The sequence below is a fragment of the Coregonus clupeaformis genome, chromosome 3 (assembly GCF_020615455.1).
Source record: "Coregonus clupeaformis isolate EN_2021a chromosome 3, ASM2061545v1, whole genome shotgun sequence".
Lineage (NCBI taxonomy): Eukaryota > Metazoa > Chordata > Actinopteri > Salmoniformes > Salmonidae > Coregonus > Coregonus clupeaformis.
Genome location: NC_059194.1, coordinates 34453881 through 34473290, shown reverse-complemented (window position 1 = coordinate 34473290; position 19410 = coordinate 34453881). Strand labels below are relative to the sequence as shown.

The 19410-nt window shown below is 46.6% G+C and overlaps 1 protein-coding gene across 1 annotated transcript in view; it reads left to right on the top strand.

The window, feature by feature from the left end:
- LOC121545505 (AF4/FMR2 family member 2) overlaps window positions 1-19410 on the top strand; it is a 200930-nt gene that overhangs the window by 78939 nt on the left and 102581 nt on the right. The window contains exon 5 of the mRNA XM_045206605.1: window positions 12943-12987. Within this exon, the coding sequence (XP_045062540.1) occupies window positions 12943-12987 (45 nt within the window). The remainder of the gene's footprint in view (window positions 1-12942; window positions 12988-19410) is intronic.

Below are 19410 nucleotides of genomic sequence, written 5' to 3'. Positions count from 1 at the left end.
TGGGAGCAGTCAGCCATTGGGTGAGCCCAGGAGCCTCATTTGAATACATGGGTAGTCAGTGATGTGGAGCAGTGTGGTGTGCGTGTCACAGTGGCCCTCCCCCTCTCACTATGCCTCTCCACTAGATTAATATTAATTGAAGTCAGGAGCCATCAGTAATGCAGGCTTGACAGCCGACAAATCAGAGGACACAAATGCCCTCTGAGACAAGTGCACACAATACCCCATGTGGTCCCACTGCTCAAAGTCCCTCAACGCTGTTTATAAGCTGGGCTGCTAAGATAATGTGTGTGCGTGAGGGGGGGGTCTGTGCGTGTGTGTGTGTGTGTCTGCATGTATGGAAGAAAAAACAGCAGTAGGCATGATATCACAGTTTGGTGAGGGCCATATTTGTATAATCCAGTCTCTAGTTAGTGGTATTTGGAACAATCATCATGTTTGAAGCTCTCTCCTCCCCATGTGGCTATCCCTTTGCCAAAGTTCTGTTTTCTCCCCTAGTTTACGTATTGCTCTTTTTTGTCTCATAAAGTGAAGCTGCAATCTAACTGTGGCCAGCTGCCTATAACTATAACTGGACAACTCACAACCACATCTCTGCACAGTTAATTTGTCTAGGTATCTGAGTAGCAAGGCAATAACAATAAAACTCCTCATATATGTACAATTTGTAAGTCGCTCTGGATAAGAGCGTCTGCTAAATGACTTAAATGTAAATGTAAATGTACACAATGACGGTGAATATTTCCATGTGTGTGTGTTAGTGTTTTCTGCTCATCTGTGTCTATCCTCACTAATATATTTTATATCTCACTGGCTTGCTTTCATCAGCCTAGTTTCCTCTCCCCAGAGGACTCTCTAAGAACACAACAAAGCACCATTGATTTACCTGCACCCACGTAGCTACACACTGTAATCAAAACTTTAGCAGCTTCACACCTTTAAAAACAATCCTTTGATTTGATTAAATGGAAAAGATATGGAAACAAAGGCTGTGTGTTAAAGTCTAATGACAGCTAAATGTGATTGTTTTATAGTTCCATTGATATTAGCTACAGTAGTCTTTTGTAACTGCCCGTGATTGGCCATATCGTCCCGATAGCAATAGAACTTAAGCTTGTTTTAACTATGCATCGTTCCTATAATGACCGAGTCATTTAGCAGACATTCTTATCCAAAAAGTTGGACCCGTTCCGAAATGGACCTAGGGCTTTCCTACCCAGACCTGATATGCATAAATAAATGTTTGAAATATAGAGATCCGTTCTGAACAGACCCGAGGACAACTAAACCCATTCCGTATAGACCTGGTCGGATCCAGACCCGGTCCGAGTGAGGGAAGCAGCAAAAAATTCTTATTTTAAGCTACTTTATTATTCGGGTACAGGTGGATCTGTGAAGACCTCTAGTCTGAGACATTTGGTAAATAACAAGCGTTTTCAAGTGCAACTTTAGTAACAATCGTTTTGGGAAACCGCTCAGAGATTTGGATAATTGTGTTTGAAACACTGCTAAGCCACCCTTGCACTCTACTGAAACATGGCTTTTATGTTGTAACGTATACACTTAAGGGGCTTTTAGTGAACATAGTTCATACTATGCATACAATACTCAATTTAGTCATCCCTCCTACCAATCTTTGCTTGTTTTTTTCCTCAAACATTGACCTCTATCCTGAGAGCAGACCCACATCATTTGCATCTGCATTCTGCTCCAGAACGATCCCCTAAATCATTATATCTATGGAGAACCGGAGTGCCCCTTCAACATTATCCATCATCCTTCCCTCTTACCCATTCTCTCTCTCTCTCTCTCTCTCTCTCTCTCTCTCTCTCTCTCTCTCTCTTTCTCTTTTTCTCCTCTCATAATGATGAAACACAGATGGAGACTTGCATACTGTGCATAAATAGCATATTTAATTGGTGTGCAGCGCGGCCTAAATCAAATTACTCTTGGACTGACAGGAACACTTACGTTAACATCGTTCCCTAGCAGAGCCCAAGCCAAAATTTTAATTAGTAACAGATAATTAGGATAAGAGAGGGAACTTAGGCTGACGTCGGCACTGCGTAATTGGAATGCATGTAAAACATACTGCTGCTGCTCATTAGTGGTAGCCTATAGCTCTGCCCACTCTATGACCTCATTCACACTCTCCACAGTAGCAGTGTGGAAACATACAGCATCACTCATTTGAGATTGCTAAGAGTAAAGATCCCTATGTCATTTATCACTTTGAATCCCTCTGGCCATAGCCAATCCTTCCGTCATTTAAGCTGTGATTTAAGCACTGAAAGTTAGTAAAATTGAGTTTTACCTTTGGCATAGTGTTTTTGAGACTCTTTCCTTTCTATGTGAGAGATGAGAAGATCTAAGCGTCTGGCCCCTGAGGGCCTCGGTTCAGCAGCAGGTGTATTCACTCCATCAGCTAATTGCTGTGGAGGGAGCATTTACACCTACAGTGGCATGACGCAATCATTAGCCCCCCCCTAATAATCTCTCTCTCTCTCAGATGCTGGCCCCTCCTGACAACACGTCACTTAGCGTTCCAAAATAAAGGTCAGCTTTTTGAGATGATGGACTGGAATCCTCCCAGGGTAACCATTATAATTCCCCTCATTTGCCCCCTCTCTTCCTCAACGATCCCAGTCTTCCTACTGTATCATTTGTTAATGCTGGCAGAGCTCATTACTTTACCCTTTGAGGAGAGGAGTGGTGCTCGCTGCCTCAGCCTGGCTGTAGCTCCAGGCACTTGGGGTATCATGCTGAATGATTAGCAAGCCAAGATTAATAGTGAATTAAAATACCTGGAGATTACACATCTCCCTTCCTGCAGCCTGGCTGCCTGGCAGGGCAGCCAGGCTAGGTCCTCTGCTTTATGCCTGGGTGGTCATATGGGGGGAGATTTCCCCTGCAGGACCAGCTAGCGTTCCCCCTGCCTGTAGTCACGCTTCCACTAGCATCTGAGGGATGTTGTGCTTTGCATGGTAATTAGGTTCCTTTGTTCCATCTGTTTGGTGGTGTAAGCGCTGGGGGCGGCTGAGGCAGAGGCAGGCAAGGCTGCACGCTGAGCCCCAGGGATTGTGCATTCTGTGGGAGTGGCTGGAGCACAGGATGGGCCTCTACCTCCATGCCCAGCCCTAGGGGGCTCTACTTCTTACTGGAGGATAGGTGCGTCTTATTTGTTTGGGTGTTTGGATGTTTGGGTGTTTGGATGCGTTGTGAAGTGACATGACTCTGTCTGTCCGTCTGTCCATCCGTATGTCTGTCTGTTTCTGCGAGTCTGTATGTCTACCTGCCAGTTTGCCACTGTGTTATTTGGCCTCATGGCCGGCGTCACGCTAAGCGGAGGTGGCAGGGGCTGTGCAGGGGCTGTGCAGTGCCTGACACGGGAGTCTCCTCCCCTCCCCTCATCCCAGCTGGGTGTCTCCCTGTGTTAGTGTCCATGCCCCAGAAGCCCCACACCCCCAGCAGCCCCACAGAGGGCACTGTCCCATGGGGCACAGGGCAGAGCAGCAAGCCTGGGAAGAAAAGAGAGGGAGAGAGAAAGAGAGGGAGAAAATAATCCTCTATGATCGCTAAGGGGTGCCTCAATACCTTCCAGAAATATATTTCTGAAGGCAGTCTGTCGTACAGTAGCATAAAGTTAAAGCCTTTGAAAGCTGCCTGTTGCTGTGTTCAGGTACAGTAAAACATCTGATGATGAGTGCACAAACGTATTAAATGCTTCTGAGGGGACCTGGCTGTTCTGAAACGCGTGAGAGGTGTTTGTGCATGGGGGAGGGGTGGGGGTGGGGTGGGTGGGGGTATATCCGTGAGAGATGAGCCCGGCTGTGCCTTCACAAAAGCCATTGAAAATGAAGTGTGGAAATCAGATTAAATATGTGAAAGCCAGCTCCTACAATAAAACAATATGGAAAACAGAGGCAAGCAGAGGATGTGGAATGGAAGGGAGAACCGAATCAGTCAGGAGCTCAATGAATTCAATGAAGTATCCGATTATAACGATCCTGCAGAAAATATTTTTTGCAGTATGCCATGAGGAATGGAAGTAGGCCTGTGGAATTGCTGGAACCAAGCATGTTAGTGAGTCACTATGCAACAGAACAATCTATTAGTTTCCCTTATAATTGTGGTATTGCTGGGAAATGTCAGTGAGCAATGAAAGGGGTATGCAGGGTGGAAATGTCACGTATACTCCCCCTCTGGCCTCTAGGTCACCAGGCTGCTCTTTATTATGCGCACCTGTCACCATCGTTACGCGCACCAGCGCTTCATCAGACTCACCTGGGCTCAATCACCTTCCTGATTACCTCCCCTATATATGTCACTCCCTTTGGTTCCTTCCCCAGGCGTTATTGATTATGTTACTCTGTTCCTGTCTGTACGCTACTCTTGTTTTGTTCCATGTTTATTTATCATTAAATGCACTCCCTGTACTTGCTTCCCGACTCCCAGCGTACATTGTTACAGGAAATTGGAATGTCCATTTAGAATGAACTGGCTGCATGTGATTGCAGTTCAGGTCATCTTGGGCAGTCATGTGTAAAACTAGTCTGATTTAATTTATTTTAAGGAAATGTACTTAAGGAGGCATATTTAGAACATTTATAAAATACTGAGGTATCTGTAGTGTTGTTGATTTAATCATATTACTATTTTGAAAAAAGCTTTATTGTTCCATTACTGTGTGTGACATGGCATAAATAGGAATTAGGAAGTGAAGCTGTTTTCTCTCTCTGTTGATCTGACAGTTCAAAGAGCTCCTTACTTACTGACAACTTCATTGGGACAACTTGTTTCATTTTCATGCGAAATATCAGTTCCTCTGTTGTACTTGTTCGTCCTCTTTGTGTCTGTTAGTGTCTGATCCCATCTCTGTGAGATAGCTCTGCTGGGTAAAGGGTCACTCAGATATGGTAACTACTCTCTCATGTGAGCTAGCCCTCTATTTTTAGGTCCAGCCTTGGGCAGGGGGGGGATTTTTCAATCTCAAATGCCCTAAGGACTGTATGAGTGCAACTTGGATCACCGCCATAAACGCCCAATAGCTATTGTGATGTCACGAGAGGCTGTGTCCTGGAGGGACGTTACATCCCCCTGAGGTGGCTGCAAACCCAGACAGCTATGGCTCCATCTGCTGGTATGGTCGGGAACTCCACCCCTCTATGGCCAATCTTCCCACGCAGCTGAAACAAATGAGGAGCTGATGAGCTGGAGGTTGTTTTGGAAGGGAAGAGACACGGTCTGGAGGGTGGGTTGGAGGAAGAAGAGAATTGTGTTATAATTTTGTTTGTTGCCGAAGACCTTTAATAAAAATCCTTGTTTTGGTTGAACCTGGACTCCTTGCACTACTTGGGCAACCCCGCTGGAAGCGGTAGCCTCTCGTGGCATCACAGATGGTGGAGAATACGGGCACGCTCAAGCGGTAATAGTGCATGTCAGAGGAGGATACCGAAGGTTTGATCACCCAGTTTTCCAAGCTGGCCGTAGGCTCCCCGCCGACTGAAATGGAGGACATATTGAAAGCCCTTGTTGCTGGCCAGCAAGCCCAGATGCAAACAAACGTGGCTCTCTTGGAGGAGCAAAAGAAAGCCAACCTTCTGAAGGCAGAGGAATTGCAGTTGCAGAGACAGAGGGTGGTCCAAAATACCCGCCCAATAAAGGCAAGTGACTTTATATCTAAGATGGGAGCTACCGATGACATTGAGGCATACCTGCATGCATTTGAGGCCACGGCCACTAGGGAAGCCTGGCCCAAGCAACAGTGGGTTGGTCTGTTAGCCCCCTTCCTAACCGGGGAAGCGCTGAATGCTGTCCGGGACCTGGGCCCTGACCAGGTTACTGACTATGATGCCCTGAAGTCTGAGATCCTCAGCAGATATGGACTCACAAAATTTGGTATGGCCCAGCGCTTTCACAGTTGGACCTTCCAACCAGACCAACCTCCTCGGGCGCAGATGCATGAACTTGTCCGAATCGCAAGGAAATGGCTGGATCCGCAGAGGAATACAGCAGCGGCGGTGGTGGAGGCCGTTGTGGTGGATCGTTACCTCACGCGCCCTGCCTTATGAGGCAAAAACGGTTCATCAGTCAACAGGCCTTGACCACGGCTGATCTGACCGTGGAAGCTGTGGAAAAGTACCAGGCCACAGCGGAGATGCTGAATGCTTCCCGAAAAGACCCCAGGAGTGCGGCCCCACCACAAATGGGAAGGACCCGTCCAAAGGACCCCAAGGTCTCGAACCCAGCCACGTCAGGACTTATCCCGGCTCCAGGGGGAGCCAGAAACCAGGCGGGTCCAAGAAGAGTACACCAGGAGGGGGAAACTCGACAGTGTTACCGGTGTGGGGAGATGGGACATATCTCCTGGCAGTGTGGGAAACCAGCCGATGAACCTATGCCCACTGCGGAGTCCTCCAGCTCAGCACCCACACACCGTTTTGCCTCGCTCTTGGGAGTCGTAGATGGCGGCCCAGATCGACCCCCCACCTGCCCGGTAACTGTGAATCACCATGATGTGGAGGCCTTACTGGATTCTGGTAGCCGGGCCACCCTGGTGCGTAAGGATTTGGTGGGCCCAACGTGTCTGACCCCGGGGAAAGTCCTCCCAGTTTCCTGTGTCCATGGGGACACCAGAGAATACCCCATTACTGAACTTACAATGACCAGCACACGGGGAACCATACACACGACGGCGGGGGTGGTTGATTCCCTCCCCGTCCCTGTCCTAATTGGACGAGACTGCCCAGCCTTTTACCCACTCTGGAGAGAGTCTCAGGAGAGGATAACCCGAGTACCTCGGAAACGGAGAGGCAAGACTCATCCTGGGAAGGCTCCGGTGCAATCCTCCGAGTTACTCACTCCCGCCCGGACTCTGATAGGGATGGCAAGTGCCCAGACCGACACAGAGACGGAGCTACAGAATCTGGACAAAGAACTGTCTGGTCTGAAGGGGACCGCTGAGAGGTATCGTTTGTTAAAGCAACAGTTAGACATGAAGACAGAAGAGTTAGATATCCTCCAGGCTAAACTCCAACAGAGCTCCTTCCATAAGCAACAGGAGGAGCTGGAGAGGCTGCGCAGGACCATCGAGGAGTGTGAGGAGACCCTGCGCAGTAGTAAGGAGGTCAGAAGAAGGCAGAGGAGAAGTACAAGGTGTTGGAGAACAAGATGAAGAATGCGGAGGCAGAGAGAGAGAAGGAACTGAAAGCTGCTCAACAGAAGCTAAACTCTGCTAAAACCAAGGCTGATGCGTTCAGTAAGAAACTCAAGGAGAGACAACAGGAGGCTGAGTCCCTGGTCCTAGAGGTGGAGGAGTTGAAGAGAGAGCAGGCTGGCAAGCACCACGGCAATGCGGACGCCCTCTCCCGGCGTGATGCCTTCTTCGCTGCCTTTACCCCGACGAGGACGTCGGTCCCGAGGAGGGGGATGTGTGATGTCACGAGAGGCTGTGTCCTGGAGGGACGTTACATCCCCCTGAGGTGGCTGCAAACCCAGACAGCTATGGCTCCATCTGCTGGTATGGTCGGGAACTCCACCCCTCTATGGCCAATCTTCCCACGCAGCTGAAACAAATGAGGAGCTGATGAGCTGGAGGTTGTTTTGGAAGGGAAGAGACACGGTCTGGAGGGTGGGTTGGAGGAAGAAGAGAATTGTGTTATAATTTTGTTTGTTGCCGAAGACCTTTAATAAAAATCCTTGTTTTGGTTGAACCTGGACTCCTTGCACTACTTGGGCAACCCCGCTGGAAGCGGTAGCCTCTCGTGGCATCACACTATATATACAGTATATATACAGTGAGGGAAAAAAGTATTTGATCCCCTGCTGATTTTGTACGTTTCCCACTGACAAAGAAATGATCAGTCTATAATTTTAATGGTAGGTTTATTTGAACAGTGAGAGACAGAATAACAACAAAAAAATCCAGAAAAACGCATAATGTTATAAATTGATTTGCATTTTAATGAGGGAAATAAGTATTTGACCCCTCTGCAAACCATGACTTAGTACTTGGTGGAAAAACCCCTGTTGGCAATCACAGAGGTCAGACGTTTCATGTAGTTGGCCACCAGGTTTGCACACATCTCAGGAAGGATTTTGTCCCACTCCTCTTTGCAGATCTTCTCCAAGTCATTAAGGTTTCGAGGCTGACGTTTGGCAACTCGAACCTTCAGCTACCTCCACAGATTTTCTATGGGATTAAGGTCTGGAGACTGGCTAGGCCACTCCAGGACCTTAATGTGCTTCTTATTGAGCCACTCCTTTGTTGCCTTGGCCGTGTGTTTTGGGTCATTGTCATGCTGAAATACCCATCCACGACCCATTGTCAATGCCCTGGCTGAGGGAAGGAGGTTCTCACCCAAGATTTGACGGTACATGGCCCCGTCCATCGTCCCTTTGATGCGGTGAAGTTGTCCTGTCCCCTTAGCAGAAAAACACCCCCAAAGCATAATGTTTCCACCTCCATGTTTGACGGTGGGGATGGTGTTCTTGGGGTCATAGGCAGCATTCCTCCTCTTCCTCCTCTGAGTTGATGCCAAAGAGCTCGATTTTGGTCTCATCTGACCACAACACTTTCACCCAGTTCTCCTCTGAATCATTCAGATGTTCATTGGCAAACTTCAGCCGGGCCTGTATATGTGCTTTCTTGAGCAGGGGGACCTTGCGGGTGCTGCAGGATTTCAGTCCTTCACGGTGTAGTGTGTTACCAATTGTTTTCTTGGTGACTATGGTCCCAGCTGCCTTGAGATCATTGACAAGATCCTCCCGTGTAGTTCTGGGCTGATTCCTCACCGTTCTCATTGCAACTCCACGAGGTGAGATCTTGCATGGAGCCCCAGGCCGAGGGAGATTGACAGTTATTTTGTGTTTCTTCCATTTGCGAATAATCGCACCAACTGTTGTCACCTTCTCACCAAGCTGCTTGGCGATGGTCTTGTAGCCCATTCCAGCGTTGTGTAGGTCTACAATCTTGTCCATGACATCCTTGGAGAGCTCTTTGGTTTTGGCCATGGTGGAGAGTTTGGAATCTGATTGATTGCTTCTATGGACAGGTGTCTTTTATACAGGTAACAAGCTGAGATTAGGAGCACTCCCTTTAAGAGTGTGCTCCTAATCTCAGCTCGTTACATGTATAAAAGACACCTGGGAGCCAGAAATCTTTCTGATTGAGAGGGGGTCAAATACTTATTTCCCTCATTAAAATGCAAATCAATTTATAACATTTTTGTTGTTATTCTGTCTCTCACGGTTCAAATAAACCTACCATTAAAATTATAGACTGATCATTTCTTTGTCAGTGGGCAAACGTACAAAATCAGCAGGGGATCAAATACTTTTTTCCCTCACTGTATATAGCGGCTGTATGAGTGCAACTTTCCCACTAGAAAACTAAAAAACTGTCATTGTTAATAAAGATGTTGACTCAAATTGACTCATATCCCGCTTGGGTTTTGTATGAAGACCTGAAATGGAAAACAAGAGCCCACCTTTTTTATTTTCCATCTCATAAATGCATCTATTAATCTGTGTCTATATATCAGTCAGCCCATGAAATGGGCGGACTGCACTATGTGCCTGTCTGTGACTGTCTATCTGTGTTTATTATTTTTTTTGTCATCTATCATGTTTTTCCCCTTGTTTATTCATCCGTCCACTGTCAGAAGGATAGACAGAAAGAAAGCTGTCTGTGAGCTTCTGAATCTCGTCTCATGTTCAAATCTACCTATTTGTTCCTGGAGCTGCTCTTCGACTTTTTAAGCACAATTTGAGTGGTTGCCGAGAGCATCAGAGCCTTTTGCGACTTCGATACTGTGTTTTTAAAAATGAGGCTAATACATCTTATCTGTTGTTGATGCACAGACACTTTTCTCAACAGCTATTTCAGAGAAAACGGATTTCTGCCCCAGTAATTGCCTCTGCAATATTCCCTGGATCTGCACATCATTCAAAGGAATTGGTCTTATTTTTCCCTGAAAGCATTCTGCAGTCTGCAGAACGAGGTGACTGACAAAAGAAATGTCTGTCCTTTTTCCCCTTTTTTTGCATTCTCCCGTGTCGTGCCCAGAAAATTACTCGGAGAGAGATTAATGACACCTCCAGTGATCTCTGTGTGAGAAAAACACCAAGCATGTTAAATTCATCACAGTGAAGATACAATTAACTGCTTTAGTGTGATTAAAACTTGTGAGTTGTAAGCGGTTGTAACACTGAGCTGCTCAATATTCAGTATTGGATTTTCTGTGTTTTTCGGTCCCTCATGATTTCAGACTCCTGCATACACTTTACAGTACATACACTGTCCACGCAAATGGTTTTTAACATGGAACTGTAGAGAATCTGAAGAGCGTATCTCATTTTTATTTTACATTGGCCATGGAACCACGCTATTCTGGAACACGGGCATCTTGCAAAGCTTTTATTCACATGGGGAAATTGTCTATCGCAGAGAAATAATTTGTAAGCCCATTCAATCTGACTGGAACGGCAGGTACACAGAGAACCCTGCCTGAGTGAGGAAATAAGATCTCAGCTGGATAATTCTGTTCCAGCCATTTTGCAAAATAACTTTGGGGAATATGAGAAATGAACGTCTGTAAACACACTCCTCAATCCATTGGAAATGCATTGTCTGTTCAATCACATTTGTCAAATGCTATCTGAAATGTCACAATTTATGTCAGCCAGCCGGCTCCACTGCCTCTGACACTCTTTGTTTTACCTCAGCCGACTCCCATTAACTCCAGCTTCATAACCATGACAATAAATGCAATACCTGCAATACAAACTCAGATATATGTCACATCTGACTTGATCCCGACAAGCCCAAACCTCTCAGAGTGGGTGTAAACCGTTTGTCACTGAACTGGGGTTCCTCTTTATATCTTTGACATTTGGCGTTCATTCCCGAGGCAGAGGTACAAGGCAGACAGAGAGCACCTCCGAGAGTCACGCCTGGAATCTAAATGGGGTTCACCACAGGTGACAGGGATATGAACCCCGGTGTGGCTGTAATAAGCTGTGCCCCTGTACTTCTGTACCACGGAGCGATATTAGACAGAGCCAGGACAATGGTAGAGAACCATCTGATTAGAGTCACTTGGTTGGTTTCTATGGGAACAGGATATTATGTGCTGTTGGTTGAGCTAACAGGACGTTTATGTCTGTCTGTGAGGCTTGTTTACAAAGCTCCTACAGACTCCATCTCCCCTTGTGGGATCTGGAATGAATTAGGATGCCTTCATACACCCTCCGCTGTGTACTGGAACTATATAGCATGGCTCATTCATAAACACACAGACACAAACAGTCAAACACTAATATCACCGAAGAGGAATACCAGTGAAATATAGATGTTAGTAGTTTTACTAATTCGCGTTTTGATGTAATAGTTAAACAACGTGTTCTACCATTTTGTGTGTTATAATTGCTTTCTGTCATGGTGTCAGTTCTGTTGATACTCCGAATTAAATAGGAGCTGGTACTTTGCAGAGATGCATATTCATTAAATCACAATCATTTACAACTACAAAATCTTACTGAGGATATTTTCTCTTTGTTTATCTCCTCATTGCCACTGACACTTTCCATGTAGTTTAGCAGCTTTGCAGCACATATCACACCAGTGTGTCAAACAGAGCCAGATGATGGTAGTGTAGAAGGAGGCTGGAGGAACATGACAGGTCAACCATGGCATAAGGAGTGTCTTGGGGATGCTGCTGTGTGTAGCTACCCAGCTCCCTGCAGCCTGAGGGGGATCAAGCCCAGCTCTGCTCCCTTCATCACTCCTCACCCCACGCCTCCTCCCTACCCAACGCCCCTAACCCTCTCTTCGGACCCACTGACCTTTCCAGTGCCAGGATGCCCCCAGTCATGCACGGGGTGGGCTGATGTCACTACCAGAGCAGTGGTAAAGCAGAGCAGAGGAGACTGTGTGAGGGCTAGCCAGTCATCCAGGGTCCCATGTGTCTCTGTGGGTGGCATGATCTCATCATAACATAACTACAGTACGTATTGTAGCCTACACACACACACACACACACACACACACACAAGAACGCACACACACACACACACACACAAACACACACACACACACACACACACACAGCATTACTGGAGATTCACTGCTATGGTCAAATGTGCCATGAACTGGCCATATCCAATATAATCCTCACTCTCTCTATCAGTTTGTGATGAGGTATTAGGTTATACTTAGATTCCGTAATTATCTGTTGAGCTGCATTTAGCATGTTTGCCAACATGGTCTATATACTGTATAGAGCCAGGTGGCAAATTGAATTAGAGTATTTTATCAGTTCAGCCTGTCTTTGGCAATGACTGCATGGTGACCTCATGGCATTACCATGGCTTGTCAATTGTTCCACTTGTAATACTGACATTATTACAATTACTGCGAGTACATCAGGCATCTCCGTTCTGTATGCGATGAAAAGATGAGGTATTGTTTTCCAAAATAAAAAAAGTGCTGGCCCATTACAGGCCTAGGATTTATCTGACCCAGTCTTGGCCAGTGCTGGTCTGCTCCAAGTCTGCTGTGTGTCTGGGTTGAGGGGGTGAGAGAGGGAGAGCTGTTGGCTGGCTGGTACTGTCTGATTACCTAAGACCCTTTGTGAGCCATTAAGAGTGATGTCATCCCCTAGCAGTCATCTCTCTAACTGAGAATAGATAGGCCTATCTGTCCTCTCTGTCTGTGAATAATAAATACCACTCAATATGGATATGTGTTTTCCGTGTCTGTGGATGAAAATATCAAATATTCTGGGGGTTTTCTTTCTTTTATGTGTTATTCTTTGTTGAGATGGACTTCAGTTCACCCATTACATCAGAAGCGCTCTCAGAACCTTTTGGCTACTTTGAAACAATCTCTTGTTGTATTTTCTTCCTCTCCCTAACAAGTCTTTTTCTTCTGTGTGTGTGCAGGTCAGCCTGTCCAGTGACTCCAGCTGTGTGGAGGAGATTCTACGGGTAAGTAAGATTCACTTCCTTTCTCTGGCCTCCGTTAATTACACCTGGTTACGCCTCAGCTACTGTTTGCACACAAAGCCACTTTTCCATCCAGAGACTGGGGCTCCCAGGCAGAGAGAAAAGAGAAAAGCCTCTGTGATCTTACTATAATGGGCCCTTGTGTTCCAATACAAATCTGGTCAAATTCATCAAGGGTGAAAGCAGCCAGGTAAATTTAGATCCTCTGTGTGAAAAGCGCTTTGACCTTCTTGCACGCTCTTTTATTTAGAAATCAATTCTGTGCTTAATAGCCTGTACATAATTTGAATGTAATGTGCACTGGGACCATATGAACTGAAAAAGGAATTGCCTTTTTAGATGCAAACATATAGACTTGCTTTTCGGTGAACTTTGACCTTTGTAGCAGGTGCTGATTGGCTCCAGAGTGACATACAGGTCACAGAGTGAGAGGCAAGAGTGAATAGAGATGCTGGGTGGGCTTTGGTGCAGGGGGCGGTTATTAGTGGTGCGCGGGTCAGCTGTTTGTCCACCCGCACTCACCCACGATTGCTAATTACCCATCCGCAACCACCCGACTATATGTGATAAAGTGAAAATCTGAGGCCCACACTAAACCGCTAATATAGAAAATGCGCTGTAGGATACAGTCAGAGACGCCAGAATTAATTTTTGACAGGGGATGCAGGATTCCTTTTGCCTGATTTAGAAATGTTTCTGCTTGTAATTAGATACATGCAGCTTCTCTTCTGTCATTATATGTTGCTAAATAAACTCTTGCTCACCAGAATAATGCCATAAAACGATAGAATGAATGCTTCAATCTGGTTGACATCGGTAAAGTTCTCTCTGTCATCTCTGCTTCTTTCGTGGAGAAAATATGTTTAGGGGAGAAAATGCAACAACAACAAAAAAAACTAGAAAGATGACAGTTTGACCGGTTGTAAGGAAATAGAAAGTTGTGAAAACGACCCAACATGTTGTTGATAAGATTCCAGCTCGCCTTGGATGCATATTGTATGTGGTTGAAATACTATCAGATTTTATGATGCTGATAAAGATAGCACCTCTACAGATGGTATGCTGTATAACTGCACATTCACATTCTCTCAAGATGCTGAAATAAATCAATCATATTTCTCTCTTGTTCCTGAGTCAAAATGTAGCTACATTTGGTGTATAATTTTACTGTAAGTAATGCTAAATCCTGCAGGAGTTAATATTAAGGCTATGTGAGAGGTTATAGCCTACAGTCAATGCCAGATTTCAGTTTACATTTAACCCATCTGAACAGTAGCCTACAGTTCCCTTGACATGCCGTAGGGCTATTTGAAGTCCCCGTCTTGTGACTGTCGAATTTGTATAGCGCCTCACAATCATCACACATAACATAGCCAGCACTGCTATCATCTTTCCCAAACTTTACTTTTCTGGCCCTCCCTCTTCATTTCGCAGCTTTTCTCTTATTGAGTTAAACTCTGACATTGTCTTTTTTGCCTCCGTGGATCAATGTTAACTTTTTCTGCCCAGTTCCCAAAAGCATTTGGCGATTGGCTTGTAGACTATTTGGCCCGCGTACAGTTAGGCCCTAAAGCTCAGGCTTACTCACTAATGCCAGATAGCCTAAAATGAGGAAAGAAAAACCTAAATGTAGCCTATAGATAGAGATTCTACAAGAATGATACATTTATAAAAAGGTATTGTAAGGTATTGTTTTTTCTTTATGCAACCACCCCGCCACCCACCCACCCTTCACCCACACAATATTTAATGACCCTAAACCCACCCGCCTGCGGATATATCCGTGGGGACTGCAGGTTATGAGTCAACCCGCACTAGCAGTTATGACAGTGAGTCAGGGACGCTCATTGATACCCTTGTATGGCTAAGGAGGATGCAGTGTGTTTGGTACCAGCCCAGCCACTGCATCACCGTGACGACTGACCTCCAGTCATGAACCCATGCAGCCTCTCCACCGCCTCAGGCAACGGCAGTACAGTAGACATCACGGTAACCAGTGGAGGACTACGCACTTCCCCCGACCAAACGACCGAGCGGCTGAGTTATGTGGACCTGTCAAACATGGGAACCCTCTGGGAGGGTGATGATGTCAAATAATAGTTGCCGGGCAACTGGCAGTATGGCCATCAGGTGGAGTGAGTTATGATGGTGGTGCCCAGCGAGGCGTAAGAGAGTGAGAGAGTGAGAGCCCCGCTGCCATGTGGTTTCAAAGCCACGCTGCTGGCTACAGTAGGCAGGGAGAGAGACATGGAGAGAGGAGTGACTCACAGCTGTGACTCAGGAGTCACTCAGACTCACAGGAGAGGAGCAGAGTAGCCTGGGAGATTCTAACACCACCGCCGCAACTGCTGCCACTTTAGCAAGCCTCTCTAAGTTTACTCACTCACTCATCACTCACTGGCTGAAACGTCAAAAGCCAATATTTCAGCTGAGACATTTTTTGAAAGATCAGAATGTCTAAGATGTGAAGTGCCTATGAATGACACTCTTCATACTTGGAAAATTAGCTAATGGAACAGATACAGATACCAAGCTCCAATCCTCTGCTATTGACAAGCACCCAGATCATATGGACCACTTAAAAAGTGCCCGACCTCTAAAGTGCATATCTTAAAGGGATAATATTATCTATGTTCATACAGTCTCTAACCCAGCTTTTCAAAGTTAATTCTCTTGCATGGTTCAGGTTCACAGTCTATCTCCCCAGTGAAGCACCGATAGATCAGAAACTGTTGATTCATCCCTCTCAGCTACAGATGATAACATTCATCGTCGAGAGGAACATTCGTGGCATACACAGGCACACATTTTGTATCTTTATCTATTTCAATTATCAAGTTTACAAACATAATATAATTATTACATTGTAATTTATTTTCTATTATAATAATACAACTTATAGAATGTACATATCATTCAATATACAGCATTTCTTCACTACATTCATAAGGATAGCGTTGCATGGTTATTTCTAATAGAAGGGTTCCAGACTTGCTCTTCCATGTGTTACGCTTGATGTATGAGTTTCTAAAAAATCAACAACAAAAGCCAGAGCCAAGGGATGGATGCATTCATTAACCAGCACACGAGGTGGCCATTGTTGTTTCCACACTGTAGATGGCTTATTTAGACAGCAAGTCCTGCTAGCACGCTGGCCACACACACACACACACACACACACACACACACACACACACACACACACACACACACACACACACACACACACACACACACACACACACACACACACACACACACACACACACACACACACGCATGCACACACACACGCACACACACACGCATGCACACACACACGCAAATGTGCACACACACACACACACACACACCAGGCCCAGCGTGAATAATGACAGGTACTTCTCCCTGCGTGACATAGTCTGCCACTTTGAATTGGCTGCTGCCTGCCTGACTGCCTGCTCTCTCTCTCTCTCTCTCTCTCTCTCTCTCTCTCTCTCTCTCTCTCTCTCTCTCTCTCTCTCTCTCTCTCTCTCTCTCTCTCTCTCTCTCTCTCTCTCTCTCTCTCTCTCTCTCTCTTTCTTTCTCTTGCTCTTTTTCTCTCTCTCTCTTCTCTCTCTCTTCTCAGATAGAACATAACAAGGGGGGAGTGGAAGCCTGTTCTGGGTGGGCCTCTCAGCCCTGTTGCCTTTCAAACCTCTGTTGTTGTGACAGCCTGTGTGCCTTTCTGTGACCAATGGCAATGGATCAGATTATTCAATGGCCTGTAGTTTGTATAGTAAGCCAGTCAGCTGAGGATGTCAATATCCCATGATAATTTTTCCACCTCAATTGTGGGCACTTGTGAGAGATTGCCAAAACAGTATAGCCCCATAGTGATTTATCTCTGTGGAGAAGTAAAGTATAAATTTTTGCAATGGTATTAACGATTTAATAGCAAATCATTTTCCTGAAAGAAATGTGACAACATTTAAAATATTTAGCACATCAAAACATTATCAAAGACTCCACGTAAACATATGGTATATACTTAGGGAAATGATCCACATTGATTAGAAAGTGAGCTTTTGGCTCCCTCGCCAACCTGCACTGTGCACGTGGTGTGTGCGTGTGCCTGCGTGCTTGTGTGCGTCTGTATGGTATATTATAAATAGCAGGCATGTGTTCTCCTTCATCGTTGCTGATGAACAGGAAAGCTGCAGATTCATCATAACCTGCGGTAGCTTTCCACCCTGATAGCACAATGCACGGCCATCTGAAAGGTAATACTTCATATATAACATTATCGCCGAGGTGGCAGGATCATATTCCTAGCACCTCATCTGTCTACCGCCCGCTCTCCTCTCGCCAGTCCGGGAGGTGACCCGGGTGATGTCACTCGCTCCATAGAGAGAGAGAGAGAGAGACTTTTGACTTTTGAACTTTCTTTAATGATACATTCTCATTTCATTAAAACAAAAAACAATTATCCCCTGTACTGCATACTCACCTTTCCCTCTACCCCAAGATACAAAACAACACCACACATCACAATAACCAAAACCTCACCACTTCTACAACCGCATTTCTGCAGAAATGCATATCCAACCCATCTTCCCCAGCTGTACAGACAGCCCGCCCCCCCCCCCCGACACACCATATCTCCTGAAACATCTCCACACTTTTTATAGTTTTATAGAACTCAAATTCCACCCTAAGGCATGCAGAGACCATCCCATTACATAATAGTAAAGGGTCTGTTATCCCCCCACCTTTGACCCTGTTCCTCCTTGTTATCCAAATAACCTGAGAAAACAGAAAATTCAACAACACACATTTGACTTTTTCCATTATAAACATCCCAACAGTAAACTCCACCCCCAACCTCTCACACAGACATTCCAACAGAGACATTAATGGCATTAACCTGGTGCATACAGAAAACACCCCTGTCCGACTCCCGGTTCAACCCGTGCCAACTAGCTGTTAGTGGCCAGGCCTCCATGTAGAACCCTCAACTAGAGGTCCCCTGACCTCTTTGGTACTGTGAGTTTGTAGAGCCCCCTCCATCTAAAACCCACCATACTCTCCGCCCCACATACCCCCTACCACTGATGTGCCTTCACTCCTGTTAGGCTCCTAATGTTCCTTACCTTAATGCAGAGGTTGTAGAGGGCTTTACCTCCCACCCCCTCAAACTCCCCCAGGCTCGGTGTGTTAAAATCTAACAAGTCCTCCAGACCCCCTTGCCAGTCCCCAGTCTCTGCCGTCACCTGCAGTGGTGGAAACATTGGTGGGCCCTCCCCCTTTGGCCACTCAAACACCCCCCTTACCGGCTCAGACAGTGCCTCCTGGACAGCCTAAGAGATGTTAGTCCTGTTTGTTGTGCTAGGACTTCCAGGGTTTTCCACCCCTCCTCTCCCAGCATTCGCAGGTCACCCAGCCTTAGTAAACCCGCTGTCATCAGTCGCCTCTGCAGGGTGGCCGACTGAACCGATCTCAAAAGGATGGCTGGGTTGTGGAAGATAGGCTCCTCCCACACCCACAGCCCAGGCTCCACACCCCCTTCTCGTGTGGGCCTTAGCAGCTGCCAGGCCCTCAGCACTGCAGAGTAAAAATCAGAGAGACCTGCTGTACTCAGCCCTTCCAGCCTCATGAGGAATAGCTGCCGGTCCAACCCTCCAGCTGACATCCAGCCGACATCAGTATGGTACAGCAGTCTCTGCCCCGCCTTAAGTCGGAATGCAGCCACCCTGCTCTCCAGTTCCACCAGGCCCTGTCCTCCTTAGTTTACGGACATATACAACACTGCCGCCCTCAGCCAGTGATGGCCCGAGCAAAAAAAATCCACCAGCTTGCGTTGCAGGTCTGCGAGCAGACCGGCGGGGGGGGGGGGGTTGAGGCCAGCCAGTTCATGCCACAGGGAAGATGCCACCAGGTTGTTGATTATCAGGAGCCACTTCCACCTGGCCAGTCTTGACACCACTGCCTGTGACAGCCCCTCCCAGTTCTTCCTGACCCACCTCTCCGAGCCCAGGTACACCCCCAAAATGTTGAGCTTTTCACAACCCCACTGCAAACCTGCTGGAAGCAGAGGGGGGCCCTATCCCTCCATGCCCCACATAACAGAGCTTTGCTCTTGCCTAAGTTCACCTTAGCTGACGACGCTCCCTCGTACACCTTCAGACTAGTCTCTAGTGCCTGCATATCTTGCCCATCCCTGACCATCACAGAAATGTCATCTGCATACGCCGACACTGCTATGCCTGTCAACACACCCATGCCTGTCCAGCACACTCCCTGCAGTCTCCTGCGTAGCAGGCCCAAAAAGGCTAAATGGCTAGTGTATATAACTACCCTGATAGAGGGCATCCTTGTCTAATGCCCCACATCACCCAGACTGGCCTACTGAGTCCCCCTACCACCTTAACCATACATGACGCCCCA